This window comes from Crassostrea angulata, chromosome 10 (assembly GCF_025612915.1).
Source record: "Crassostrea angulata isolate pt1a10 chromosome 10, ASM2561291v2, whole genome shotgun sequence".
NCBI classification, from domain to species: Eukaryota; Metazoa; Mollusca; class Bivalvia; order Ostreida; family Ostreidae; genus Magallana; species Magallana angulata.
In genome coordinates, this window is record NC_069120.1 from 1,285,334 (window position 1) to 1,300,528 (window position 15,195).

Genomic DNA, 15,195 nt, shown 5'->3' on the forward strand with positions numbered 1-15,195 from the left:
TTGAAAATTTAAGAAAAATCCGTAAAAATTTCACACTTTGATTGAGATTTCCTTAATTGTGAAAATAATACAAATTGCTTAACTCTTTAACAAATGAAATACAGTTTATGAATGATAGTGACATTAAATAGATACAAAGCATTAAGTTTTCATTCACAATTTTTATAGATATTCTAGTCCGAATTTCCTCTATCAGTTTTCAAATTACTACCCATTTTTTATTCAATATAACAAAAAACTGAATGATGATAATGCTAAAACATTTATAGTATTAAACTAAGTATATTGACCTTTCTCTACTGGCATAATATTTATATGAGGTCAATGATCAAAATTTTGAGGTATGGTGTCTTTTATCATTTTTAAGCATTTTTCAATATTTTTGAAGTGTGTGCCATACGATTATCTAAACGAAAAAGCAAGATTAAACCAACAGAAAATATGCAAAATTAAGTTGACTAACAAATAAAATCTTAACTTTAAATATTGTAGTACTACCAAAAATATTTCAGTGGAAAACAAAATTTGAAAAATTTAGTCCGAATTTCCTCTGATTTGCTTAAAGTCAAACTTTGTCAGACCCTAATTCCATAATTAAGAACAAATATCGATTATATTGCCAATAATAATTCATTTCATAAATACCTATTGTATTTAAAACAAATTTTACTCATGAAATTGAACTTTTTGACTATCCGGATTTGAGAACTCAAACCCTGAGTAAACAACGTCCTTAAGATAAGATTTTCACATGCGTGATTGTGACGTCATATAAAAGTGAATTTTTCCGTATTTTTCAAACAAGAGGCCCATGGGCCACATCGCTAACCTGAAGAACAGTAAGTGATAGAATCACCCTAATTGAGTCATAATACAAACTATCTGGACAATGTAGTATAATACATATATAAATAAAAATACGTGTTCCACCCTGAATATTCTTATGTTTATTATCATTAGTCCCCTTTCTAACAGGATGACATGATAGTAATAGCACATGTTGAGCATTGCAGTTTTCAAAAAGATCCTAAACAATTGATTATATATAGGATATAAACCTACAACAAACTCTGAACCCCTTGTGAAGCCCAAGAATCGTCCAGAAGTCTAAGCAATCTTAAAGAAACATTTTGGCTTAGCTAGTTTCTGAGAAGAAGATTTTTAAAGATTTACTCTAAATATTCCTATGTAAAAGTTCGACCCCCATTGTGGCCCAACCCTACATCCGGAGGTCATGATTATCACAACTTTGAATCTACACTACATGAGGATGTTTCCACACAAATTTCACATTTCCTGTGTGATTAGTTTCTAGAAGAAGATTTTTTAAGATATACTCTATATATTCCTATATAAAATTCGACCCCAAATTGTGACCGCACCCTCCCCGGGGGTTATGATTTTCACAACTTTGAATCTACACTACCTGAGGATGCTTCTACACAAGGTTAAGGTTTCTTCGCTGATTTGTTTCTGAGAAAAAGATTTTTTAACGTTTACTCTTCATTATTCCAATGTAAAAATTCGACCCCCATTGCGGCCCTACCCCACCCCTGGGGGTCACGATTTTCACAACTTTGAATCTTCACTACCTGAGCATACTTCCATATAAGTTTCAGCGTTTCTGGCCGAATAGTTCTTGAGAAATTTTTAATTAATTTCTAATTATCTTCCTTTGTAAAAGGGTGTGGTCCTTAACTTTCATAAAATTTCGACCCCAAATTGTGGCCCCACCCTACCCTCCGGAATCATGACTTTCATAATTTTGAATGCACACTACCTGAGGATGCTTCCACACCAGTTTCAGCTTTCCGGGCTGATTAGTTTCTGAGAAAAAGATTTTTAAACGTTTACTCTTTATATTCCAATGTAAAAACTCGACCCCCCATTGTGGCCCTACCCTACCCCTGGGGGTCATGATTTTCACAACTTTGAATCTACACTACCTGAGGATGCTTCCATACAATTTCAGCTATCTGGCAAAATGGTTCTTGAGAAGAAGATTTTTTAATAATTTTGAATACTCTTTATTTGTCTCCCCTTTAAAAAAGAGCGTGATCCTTATTTTCACAACTTTAAATTCCCTTTGCCTTTGGGTGCTTTGTACCAAGTTTGGTTAAAATTGGACCAGTAGTTTTTGAGAAGATGTTGAAAATGTGAAGTGTTTTAGGACAGACAGACAGACGGACGACAGACAAAATGTGACCAGAAAACCTCACTTGAGCTTTCAGCTCAGGCGAGCTAAAAACTGAGCAGAAGAGACAAATTCTTCAGAAGTTTTTTCAATAAAAAACAATGTCCGGAGCCGTCGCCCACAACGAAATTCATATACTTTATCGTGTGATATCGCTTGAAATATATGAATTTTGTTGTGGACGACGGCTGCGGACAAATTTTCTCTTCAAAAAACTATGAAAACATTTTTCATCATTTTTGACTTCATATTAGAAATATTATTTGAAGTCATTATTTTCTTTTGAAAACAAAAAAAAACAGTGTGTAGCTTTATACTTTATACACACGTTTTCAAAATGGTGTATGTGTATTCTATTCTATTCTATTGTTGTTCTTAATATGATAGGTGTTGAACAACATGACCATGTATCTTGATTAGTTCACTTACCAATAAAAGGTCCTGTTGAGTCGGAATCATACACTGTAATTGCAAACGGCTGGAAGGAATCGAGTTTCCGAAGGTAAATGTAGGACCCGGATGTGATATCAACAGCGAACATATACCCTCCCTCTATACTTACTGCATGAAGATTATTCTGGAAAAGTACAACAGTATTATATCTAAGTAACTAATTGATTTCAATTTTTCATGAATCATTTTTGATTATTCATAAATATGATACAAGTGTAAAAATGTTTTGAAGAACTGTATCAGCTTTAATAAGGTCAGGAGTGTTCATGAGACGTTTGTAATCTGAATGAGATGGAACGAATGCATTCATAAAACTACATTTCAATGTATTTGACTCACTAGACTAAAAACTAAATTTAATAATACGATTTAAAAATAAACATTTCATAAGATCGCCAGTCGGTGAATAAGAATTTTAATAATGGTACGTGCCGTTTTGTCTGTTAAGGAAAATTATGTCCTGGTTTAAAGTTCTATTACAGGTTTGCAACTTATAAAAATTAACATTTAAAAAACTACTAAAGTTACACACATTCTACATCTCTTTAAATCGAAACTGAAACTTTAAAGATGCATCAATTTACATAAATGGTTATAAAACCCTCTAACGCAACAACAAAAGCATAGTCTGTGTGTGTCTTAGGGGAATGGTATCTCATAAACAACAAGTCTCAAACTGTTTGAAATATCATTCCTGATAGTACAAACTTATGTGAATATTAGCATTTTATTTGTTACCTTGTGGTACGCTATGCCTGTCACTGACACAAAGTTTATATGTCTGATCACCCTCCTGTTTGATCCGTCGTAATCACTCCCTTCCAGGGTGTATCTGCCATAATCAGCCCAATACAGTTTATCATTCGCTGTGTCCACGGCAAGGGAGAGTACCCGTGACAGACCCTTGTGTATAATAACCTCTCTGTTCTGACCGTCTAAAGAGGCTTTTTCGATTCGTGAAATGGGATAGTTATTGGAAAAGAACAGTAATCTGTTTAAAGAATATAATACATTGATAGAAAGTATCATTAACATTCCTAAGAACGATAAAATAAAACAAATATTGATTGATCTATATAAAGTTACTATCCAAATCGATGTACCTGTCCGCCGGGTCTAAAGCCAATCCTTCGGGTCGATTTAAATCTTTATACAGTATTATTTTATAAATGGTGTCATTAAAGTTGTAAGCTGGTTTCATAGCAATCCAACGAAGCAAGGAATCGCACCAGTACAAATTCTTCGAAATAAAGTCAAAGGCTATCTGTCCAAATGCAATAGATTTACCTCTGAATTGGTTTGTAAATTTAACAAATTGATTTTGCCAATCAGAAAAATTAGGAAACATATATATTGAATTCCCTGTGGCCGTAAAAACGACTCCTTCCTTTGGATCAGATGCCAGGCTTAAGATGAGCGAGTCTTTAGGGGAAATCTTAAGGGTAACATTACTGAAGGAAATTGAGGACTCTAGAATATTTGTCATGGCTGTAAATGAGCCAGGGTTCCATTCTCCTATAATCAGCCCTGTGTCGCCTCGAATGCCTGAAATAAAATAAAATGAGGAATCGCACAAAAAACATTGTATTATATTCACTGCATGTCAACGACAATCTCGAATTTACACATTTAAAAAAGATGTTAAAAATTTGTTTTCATAACGTTCAACCCGTTGTGTCAATGAAAGTTTACATACATTACACATTCTAGTTGACCTTCAGAAAGCCAGGTCCAAAAAATAATATAGCTGGTAATAGCAATCCACTTTATGTGATTTCTTTATCAACAAATACTGAAATTGCATAGTTTACGAGACACATATGCCAAATTATTCCGCAGGATATTGAACGTTTTCTTTAAATATTGTGATAAAAAGCAATGACTCGGCTAGCGGACAGGAAAAGATATTGTTTAAAAAAAACTTAATACGGCTAAGGAACCATTCAACTGTAAACGAACCATTCAAGTTTTACACATAATGCGTTAATCTCTTGCAACCAAGTAAAAGAAAAATAAACACAAAAACAAAACAAAACAGAAACAGACATTCATTTATAAACTGATTTTTTTCCTTTAAGACAACGACTAGCATTCTCGGACAAAATTACATAATTGATCATTGAATGATACTTAAAAAAACTCCTTTACAGTGTTGTTAACGGAGGAATAGTAGTAGACTTAGTAGTAGAATAGTAGTAGATTTTTTTATATGTGTGGTGGCAGTGCGACTCACTGCTCTAATTGTTTTGTAGGCTTTTTATAAGTATTTCAAAAAAATGAATAAAGCTTAATTTTTTGGGAAATCAAGATATACACAAGTTTAATTTAAATATTCTTGATACTTGCTAATAGAAATAACATAAAATAGCAACAGTTATCAAGGCCATATTTCTTATTTTAAAAAGATTTCATGCATACTATGAAACGTTCGACATAATTAACCTATAATAAAAGTTGCAACCAAAATTGCAACAAATTAAAACAAACCGAAAGCAGGTCAAATTGAATCCATTTAAAAATGTCATTTAAAATTTATCTGAAGACTTACCGACACATAAGTTGACCAGGAAAATGATGATTCGAAAATTCATTTTATATCTAATGTTCCAATTCTTTGACTTTAAACACAAAGAATCAAAACTTGTAAACTTTCCAGACAAAATTCCACCTGGTGTAGATTTCAAGATATCACACCTGTAATCGACCAATCAGTAAATTGAACTTAGTTAATTTTAGTTCTATTTATACTTCAGAATTTTCTTTTCTTGACTGCATTTTACTTTTTCTTTTAATCAGTTTTAAAAATATTTTGTACCACTGAGAAGTAAATTTCCTGTATTTTGTTATATGATAATCATTTTCACAGGGACTACTTCTTTCAGGGCACATGCAGCAGCTTCCTGGGGAGTGTGCAGTCTGTTTATATACAAACAGAAAACACGAGATTTTGAGGATTGACCTGTTTAGAGCTAGATATTTTGAGAAAATACCGTATCGTGTACCTTTTTTTGGTGTTATCCGATGAGATAGGTAAGAGACAATATATCCTCCGAATATTATGTCAAGAGAAATAAACACTGATTTTTCCCTTCCCTCTATAGTGTTATATAATGATAATAATTACCGGTGTGATAGCTGAATACAACAAGGATGTTGTTATGCACTGCAACATAAATCGTAAGTAGAAATGGGTGGTGAGTTCCGAAAGACTCTTCGATGTCGCAAACGCCCTAATCTCTGTTTATTATATTTTATATTATTATAATTATTAGACCACGTGATACTCATATCATATGAAGACGCAGCTTTTGTAATACTTCAGAGAGCTGCAGTTTAGACATTGAAGTAAACACACAGAAGAGAGATTATTCTTCGTAAGTCAATGTTGTTCAGCGGTTTGCAGAACAACAACATATAGAAGCAAATTGTTTCAGTGACCGTTGCTTTGTAGATACAGCGAAGAGACTTCTGTTGTTATAATGGTGCTTCGTGGTTTCGCTTAAAAGCAACCGATGATATTTATTTATTTATTTATTTATTTATTTATTTATTTATTTATTATCCCTCAAATCAAATAAACGAACAGTACAGAGATTTGCCTAGAAATGTTTACATGCCAGCTTACATGAAGAGAGTTATAGAGAAAACTTGTGTATTTTTCGGCAATAATGAGTACACTTCGAGTACGCACGTTTTAGCGCAGCGTTTTATTTGCATTGTGACGTAACCGTTTTGCATGGTTGACGCCATAGCGTTATGGTTTTTTCTGCATATATTCAACAAAATTTGTCGAAACAAGCTCGTTTGAGGCGAACAATTCCTGTTTTAAGGGGTAGCTTAGAAAAGAGAGGTAACTCTCACATCATAAAAAGCACAATTTGGTGAATTTGCTAACTGTAAGTTCTATTCCTGTAGGGGGACAGTCTCTCATCGTTTGGTTCAACTCTGACAGAATTCAAGTCCAATCTCAATCATGGTTCTACAATTACTGCACTATGTATTTTTTAACAGCCGGTAGCCAAATTTTCTGGCAGTGTTAGGGCTAAAAAAGGACACAGACCACAATTATTTTCCCCTCTTATTCCTTTATACAAAAATAAATCATATAAAAAATTCCACCGGCTCAAATGAGTTCAAATACAGCATACCTATAGAATGACACTAGTCCAACAGCATATCCAAACTACAGGAAAATCAATCGAGAGGGGACTGAGATATGGCCCCTAAAATAACCCCTACCATGAAAAATTCACTTTCACTTTGGAATTTGTGTAAACATTGGCCTCTTTACACCCTTTCTATTGCGCCTGTAAAGATAATTTTTCTAAAAATTTTCCTGTCTGTATTTTTTTTCAAACCTTCTTCTTTCCATCCATGGCATTAAAGGAACCAAATTCGACCATTTAGTACCCCTAGGAATTTTTGAAATAATACATACATTTTTAGAATGGAACTACTTGCGTGGTCAATGAGCACGGGGTAAAAATAGTGGTATGTGACCAAAAGATTTCCCACTTTTCTTTATTGAACACTGAGCCCGATCTTTTCTGATCATTTGATGCCTTTAGCAATAACTTTCATACGTGGAACAGAATAAAAATCCATAAGGCAGAAAGTAAAAAAATATGAAAAAGGGTGCAAAATCACACATTGGCCCACAATCCCATGTTAAAAAATAACAAATTTTAATAACTTCCTAAAGATGTCTGATTTTTTTTATCTTAAAATAATAATCATATCAGTAAGAATTCATTTGGAAATTTTTATCAAATAATCTAGGGCAGAACAAATTAGACCCGGCCTCGTAAAGAAGCCATCAAACAATATACAGTCAGCAATATTTTATAGCAGGGCTTCGTGGCTAGATTACAAATCACATTTTGAGGAATGCACAGCCTTAAATGGGTGGATACAGGGAGATGGGTCTCTACTTAGCATTGTCTTTAAAGGGAAATGCTCAGGAAGCTTTAGACAACCTTGCTTATGAATTAGATGGAAACTACAATGAACCTGTAAGGGCTTTAAAAGATTGCTTTGCATCTGCAAATCATATAGGGAGTATATATATATATATATATATATATATATATATATATATATATATATATATATATATATATATATATATATATATATATATATATATATATATATATATATATAAGATATGTCAATTTTAATCAGTTGGCTTAGTCGAATAATCGGAGCCTTTAGTTGAGCAATAGTCGGGTATTCGTTGATTATTTGAACTATGTGTCCTTTTCAAATCAAAAAATGCTGCTCTCACATCTCACATACACCGTATCTTAATCTAAATTAAAAAAACAAAAATGATACTACGCACTAGATGTAATTGATATCAAATAAATTGAAAATTATTTTTTCCAAATATCCGTTTGCAAATGTCTTAGCTTTTTCTTTTGACGCTCTCACATAATTGAGCAACTCTAATGTGGCTTGTTTCATGTAAAGACATTGACCCGAGCCAAATTAATTAAAATTTAATATTATAAAAACAAACGCTTTGATATATTTACTGATATGATTCAATTTTTAATTATACAAACATATAATCCAATAAATAACTGATTAGAAGAACCACAAATTGATATCTTCAAGTACATGTTGCCTAAGTACATCTATTTAAAACAAATAGTTGATCTACAAAATCAAAAGTGATCAATTATCATCTGCGTACAAAAAATCGATTCCATTCGATGGAACACTGTGTAATATGATCTAAAATGTCGAGAAAAATAACTGGTTTTATCATTCGTAACCCAAAAACTGTCGTGTTCAGAATTTTTTTTAACTTCTTTCACTTTACAACGTGTAATCGACTAAGGAAATTATATTCGATGATCTGTTTGACCGAGCGATAGTTGAGTATTTAAATACTCGTTGATATATATATATATATATATATATATATATATATATATATATATATATATATATATATATATATATATATATATATATATATATATATATATATAACCTTGACCAAATACGGATAATTCTGGACAGTTTTAGAAATGTCTTGTTAATAATAACTTATTTCATAGTATGATACATTTTTCATGAATTTCTACCTACTCGATTACATTAATTTCAAATATTTTTTGTTAACTGGGTTTATAATGTGGTTTGTAAAGGGGTTTTGTTGTTATGGGCAGTCCGTTTGGTATGTAAATCAAAGTTCAGGAGTTATGAAATATATATTGTAAACCATAAATCGGACTAGACTTTTTCCTATACAAAAAGCATCTAATAATGTTAGTAATAAGTGCTATATTCATGTTGTTAAATAATGTTTGAATTTAAGAAATGACTGAAAACTGCATTACTGTTGTGCTTTTAAAAAAAATCTGAATTCCTTTCTCTTAGTTTAAAAAGGCATGCATTTCTTTCTAATGAATTCAAAATATTTTCATTGATTATATGTATCCAGATGAAAACAGGAAAATTCTACCTGTGTCCCTCTGGTGGTTCCCAGTATTGTCAAAAAAATTAGTTGTTTTGGCGAGTAGCCGTTTTGGGAATGAAACACCATAGCAATATACGTTACATTTTTGAATCACATTATTTGCAAGCGACAATGAAATATGTCTTTGACCATATTTATTTCATGTAAGTGATCCAAATTTTGTGTTTTTTCGACAGCATATTATTTTTTTAATATAGTGTGTGCATGATTATGTAGTGTTAAATTCATGATATAAAGGTTAAGACACAATGAAATGTATAATGAAAAAATGTCAATAAGAAATCGTCAATCATCTTAAAAATCCATAAAACGAAATACAAATTCAAATCAGAGCAACACGGACCTCAATATAGATGGAGGTAGGATCAGGTTCCTAGAAGGAGTGAACATCCTCTGCTGACCGGTCTCACCCGCCCTCTGCTCTTTGTCGTAATCGGGGGAAAAAACCCTAAAAAGTCTGTAGACAATTGGGTGACTAATTATGGTCTAACAATTAGTATGAAAAACGTCAGTCACCATGCGACTCAGTGGAAGATTGTATTTGCTGACAAGGTCGTTGTATCGACCATAGAACTGACGAAAAGATGACAATACGAGGCTGTTGATAGTCCTGTTTTATCAGCTTGTTTATCAGTAGCTTGCTTCGCCTTAGAAACTGTTCATACGAAGAGCATGTCCTTGCGTTTTGAATCAAATAAGAGACAAAAACACCATATGCAGGTAATGAAGGTATATTGCTACAGAGGTAAGGAAAGATGACTATAGAAAAATTAAAGTATCGCATGTATCATTAAGTTTTGTTGTTAAGTTACCATCAATGTTCGTTTCCAGTATAATATCAAAATATGAAATAGATAACGCAATAACAATACATTAAGACATTTGTGTCCTGAAAACAGCTATATTATGTTCGCCTTGGAAATTCTGAGAAAAGTTCCAAAAACACCACCTCCGAAACTCTAACAAAAAAGACATATCTTACATAAATGAAATAGTCTGCATATTAAATATTTTGACTCTTTTTGCCTTTCTTGAAAGATTTCACACAGTAACATGTTTTCTTCTAATTTTTAACGCAAACCATTTTCTTGGGAACACATTGTTTTGATTGAGGCTCCTCCAAAATCATCCTGTAAAAAGGATGTCGTCCAAAAAGGAATTTATCAGTTATACATGTATCTAATCCGATTTTCTATCCAAGTTTTTTTTTATTAGTGTGATTTACATCTTAAAGGCAACATTGCCTTAGAAAAATTAATATATGCATGCACTTTAGCAATCTAAAATTTCGCATATTTCACCAAGCCTTCCTCAAAATTGGTTGGAGTTTTCTTTATGAATTGGATTTTTTCTTTTGAAATCCAGCTTTTTGATTTTGGTGTTCACATATGTACTTTGATAAAAGTTAGCAAAGAATAACCCCATTAGTCTGGCCCTGAGTATGAAGAGTCCAGATGCTAGAGGCACGAATATCAAAATATTACACAGCACATCCTGTACTCCGATGGAAAACCAATGATCTACAAAAACAAATAGAGTTATTGAACTTGACATTACCTAAAATCTATACATAGGTTTTAATTGATGTAGATAATTTTTCGCCGGAAACAATTTTTTTTTTACAAAAATCAAATATTTTTATCGAGTCATACAATTAATCATGTGATCCTACAATGGTCACCAGACCAGAAAGAGTAAATACCGGGATCGTCATGATAGAAGTTTAAGGTTTGTACAGTTAAGAAAAATGTTGCTGCAATCTGTAATTTCAGAACATATCAAAAACACATTTTTATGTTTCTTAATTAAAACGCATTAAAGGTTAGATTGTTTTACATCGAAATGTGAATCATACGTTATTCAGATAAGTGTAATAGATTATTACGAGGAAATGGATTTAATAAAACTTTTAAAGAAAAAATGAACATTAACAACTGATAAAGAGGGCAATTTCAAATATAAGCATGAATTGTATATCATGGATTTAAGGTCATGAATTCAAAATTTTACATGTAAATTAAACACAATCTTTATATTTTTTTCCAGAATCCACGCAAGTTCATTGTCTGACCATGTACCAGCATTGGGCCCAGAATGTGCCACGGTGTCATTTCTGTGAGACCCCGGACCCCCTTTGTACTGTGACATTTGTCACATACATCTGTGTAAAGCCTGGGTGGGGGAACATCTCTCAGATCAATCCAAAAAACACAAAATGCTGCCATTTGAACAGCGGGGATCTACTCCAAACTACCCAAAGTGTCCTAAACATTCCACAAAGCATAAAACTCACAGTGTCCTTACCAAGTTTTACACCTCAGAAGATAGACAAAGAAGAGATTTACCAACAGTTTGGTTCTCTGTCAGCGTCATCTATTGAAACAGAAGAACAAGTCTACACCATGGAATCCCCCGGTGTTGAGTCATCTCTCCCGGACAGACTGCTATATGATGAACCATGGATTCTCACACAGATAACTAGTGGATTAAACTGTGTGTCCTGTGTAAGTAAAGAAGAACAGTGGACACATGGTTTGGACAATATGACGAGACTCTACAACCTGCGGGGGGAACTACTGAAGGCAATCAAAACCATATCAGGGAACTATCCAGAGGACATAGCAGTGACAAGGAGTGGTGAACAAGTACTAGTTTATACAGATAAAGATGATAGAACTGTGAACATAGTGAAGAATACACAGATACAGACAGTGATCAGACTACAGGGGTGGGGACCTCGCAGTGTCTGTAGTACCTCCTCTGGTGACCTCCTGGTTGTCATGGACAGCAATGATGTTAAACAAACAAAAGTTGTGTGTTACTCTGGCTCCACAAAGAAACAACGTATTCAGTACAATGGCAAAGGACAACCTCTCTATTCATCTGTTGTCTTTAAATACATCAGTGAGAAAAATGTTTCTGATATTTATGTGTGCAAGTGTATGAAAGGGTGTGTGAGTGCCAATGAAAATTTACTTTGTTTCTTTGATTTCTTGTAATAATTTTGAAAATGACAATAAAATTTGAAGAAAAAAATACATCAGTGAGAACAGGAACCTAGATATCTGTGCGTCACACTTTAAGCCCGTGCAGTAGTGGTCAATCAGGCCGGAAAACTACGGTTTACAAACACGGGTGGTCCCTCTACTACGATGGAAGCATTTAATCCCGCCGGCATCACCACAGACAGCCAGGGTCACATCTTGATAGCAGACGTATTTACAACGACATTATCCACATCCTGGATCAGGACGGACAGTTCCTTCGCTACATTGACAACTGTCATTTACAGGATCCATGGGGTTTTTGTGTGGACACCAGAGACAACCTCTTTGTTGCCGAGTTGTTTACAGGTAAAGTGAAGAGAATCCAATATTACATGTAAACAAACTGTGTGTATATCTACCTATATAAACATGAAAACCGTGTGTATTCCTACATTAACAACATGGAAATAATGGGTATGTTACATTGTATAAGCTGTTTATATAATCGTCTACCATATGTGATATACAAACTTTACTTCTCTAATAAACTGAATATTATTACGGCAAATATTTACCATGCGGCCGATCTGGAGAAATCAATCGACTGTTAACTTCACCCCTGATTGAGTTGGTTAAGCTGGTTTAAAATTAACATCCGCGATAATAATGGAAAATATAAACATCTGTTGTTAAGTCGTACGGCGCGTTGCTTTTAATCCAAATCATTTAATTCATTTAATATGTTGATGTGACAACAAATCAGAGTTTGATGAAAAATAGAAAAAAAATTACTAATAATTATAATAGAAACTAAAACCTAGGGGAAATAAAATTTTGAACAGGCGGAGTTGACAACATTCGTAAATTTACTTAAAGGTAGCATGTGATATGGCCATGATGCGTTTATTTTAATAAAGTCAATTTGCTTGTTCATGCCATTGGGTCAGAATGATTTGAGTCGGTGCATCCAGAATTTTTCTTTGATTTTCCTTTCCGCGTCTATCCTGTAACAATTATTGTTAAAAACACTACTGTCACGTCTTTCCATTTGTGACCACTGATTTTGAAATGTTTGCCGACGGGCTTCTTGGTTTCTTTGATCGTTACAGTGGTTTCTTCACTAAAAATCGAAATTAATTGATTTTTAATTAGGCATATCATGCATATATCAAGTACTATATAGGTTTTTCTATCTGACATTTTGAAGTTTTTGAAGCCAGAGTCGGACATCAAATTTTAAGCCTTGTAATGGTGCCACATAGTTTTTGATAAATTTCATTAACTTCTCAGCTATTAAAATAAAGTCACAATATATTCTTTTAATAGAATGCCAAGGATTAACCAAAATTAAATCCGCAAAAATTAATGGTTTACCTTGTTTGGCCAAAATCCGCCATATTTGTGTCCCGCCAAAAAACCGGCTTTACAGTATGTTTAAATACTACGTGTATATATAGGAACATTTCTGTGGTTTTGTGCGCAAATAACATGTATTGCTTATATGTACATATGTCGTGTAAATATGTAACCACACTGTTATATATTGTGTAGGAAAAAATACTGTATATTAAGTTGTTTGTTTCTTATTATTTAAAAGAGGGAAACAACTGTAAAATAAATTTTTTGGATATGAAATATGTTCATGTTTAACTATCTTTACCCTAGAGAACATTTTAACATTAAAATATATCATTTTTACGTTTCAGAAAGAGAGATAACTCGAATTCATAAACCTTACTGTCTATCATACATACCAGGTTATATGTTCCATGTGACAAGCCGTCAATTTCTTACTTCGTCATTCGAAAGATTGAAATAAAAATAAAAATGTCAATATACTGTCAATGTATTTTATATTCACAAACTGTCCTTATTTAAATGTTAAGAAACTCATTGCATTCACACGTAACATGTAAATAAGTAATATTTCTATACAAAGGGTACACGTTCTCTCATTAATAATTCTATTTCATGTTGAATGATTAATAAAAAAGAGATTGAGCGTTAAATTGAATATCATTTTGCTGTCAAATTAAACAAGATAATTAATGGTAAACCATGTTACAGAATTTCACATACATGTAAGATACGTAATTATCTTACCTTGTAGAATTTTTGAATTACATCAGTGCCACGGAATGTTTTAATTTTATCTGTATATGAAGGACATATAATTATTCTACCTAGGCTTATAGAATTATGAACATCAGTTTCATGGGATGTTTTTATTTTATTTGTGTCCTGATGTGTCTGAAAATAATGAAAAATATGAAAAAGGGCGTTTAATTACAGATGAGAGTTATGGGTTTTAATGTTAGATATGATCACAATCGACCGTAAAAAAGGGTTGTGATAATAAATTACAGTAATCTTCTCATATTAACAAAAAAATCATGAGTTTAATTTTCCGCGAAGTCAATTAATAAATATACTCGACATTAGGCGGACTCTAGTAATATACAGCTGAATAGATACTAACTAATATTAACTGAGAAATGAACATGAAAATAGAAACTACGAAGGAAAGAAATAATTCCGGACAGTTAATTTAGATGAAATAAGAACCCACCCGGACAGTGATATTTACAAAAATCTAATGTGTCAATAAGACGAAACCGTAGGTCTATCCTCAATGTTTTTGTTACATTTCACGGGAAATAATTTTTGAAACAAAAATAAATTGTTAATTTAAATTCATATTAAACCCCCCCCCCCCCCCCCGGCCCAATTCATCTTCATCATCAGGTTGAAGAAAACAACGTTTTAATTACAAAGCAATACTCTAAACACAGTCACAAAAGTGAGCCTGTCCACTCTAACGTTGTTTTAAATATTAATTCATCATACTGTGGTACATCACTTGCATCAGTACCAATCAGTTTAGGGTTAAACTGCTGGCTAGTGAAACACCGAGTCAGAACATTAGAATCGGAAAACAACTTGGCGTTATCCACAACATTCTCAGAAAGGCAATATCATCAGCGTTTTCATCGTACAGATAGACGTTTGTTGAAAAATAAAACTGAAGTTATTGTATATAAAACAAAAATATTCTTTTAGATATTCTCATG

The 15,195-nt window shown here is 32.8% G+C and overlaps 3 protein-coding genes across 4 annotated transcripts in view; 2 read left to right on the plus strand and 1 right to left on the minus strand.

Moving 5' to 3' along the window:
* Positions 1 to 5,668, minus strand: part of LOC128164546 (low-density lipoprotein receptor-related protein 6-like) — a 37,300-nt gene extending 31,632 nt beyond the window's left edge. Inside the window, exons 1-5 of one of the 2 annotated variants that reach the window (XM_052828457.1) lie at positions 5,650 to 5,668; positions 5,196 to 5,341; positions 3,751 to 4,192; positions 3,386 to 3,638; positions 2,624 to 2,771 (exon numbers count right to left, since the gene is read on the minus strand). In XM_052828457.1, the coding sequence (XP_052684417.1) occupies positions 2,624 to 2,771; positions 3,386 to 3,638; positions 3,751 to 4,192; positions 5,196 to 5,238 (886 nt within the window). In that variant the 5' untranslated portion in view covers positions 5,239 to 5,341; positions 5,650 to 5,668. The remainder of the gene's footprint in view (positions 1 to 2,623; positions 2,772 to 3,385; positions 3,639 to 3,750; positions 4,193 to 5,195; positions 5,342 to 5,649) is intronic. The other variant, XM_052828456.1, reaches the window with a different exon arrangement.
* Positions 5,388 to 14,725, plus strand: LOC128164559 (uncharacterized). The gene is made up of 2 exons (XM_052828477.1): positions 5,388 to 5,677; positions 11,184 to 14,725. The coding sequence occupies exon 2, from the start codon at positions 11,210 to 11,212 to the stop codon at positions 12,134 to 12,136; it is 927 nt and encodes a 308-aa protein (XP_052684437.1). The 5' UTR covers positions 5,388 to 5,677; positions 11,184 to 11,209; the 3' UTR covers positions 12,137 to 14,725.
* Positions 10,841 to 15,195, plus strand: part of LOC128164549 (tripartite motif-containing protein 3-like) — a 51,550-nt gene continuing 47,195 nt past the window's right edge. Inside the window, exon 1 of the mRNA XM_052828462.1 lies at positions 10,841 to 10,865. The gene's annotated coding sequence lies outside the window, so the exon portion shown is untranslated. The remainder of the gene's footprint in view (positions 10,866 to 15,195) is intronic.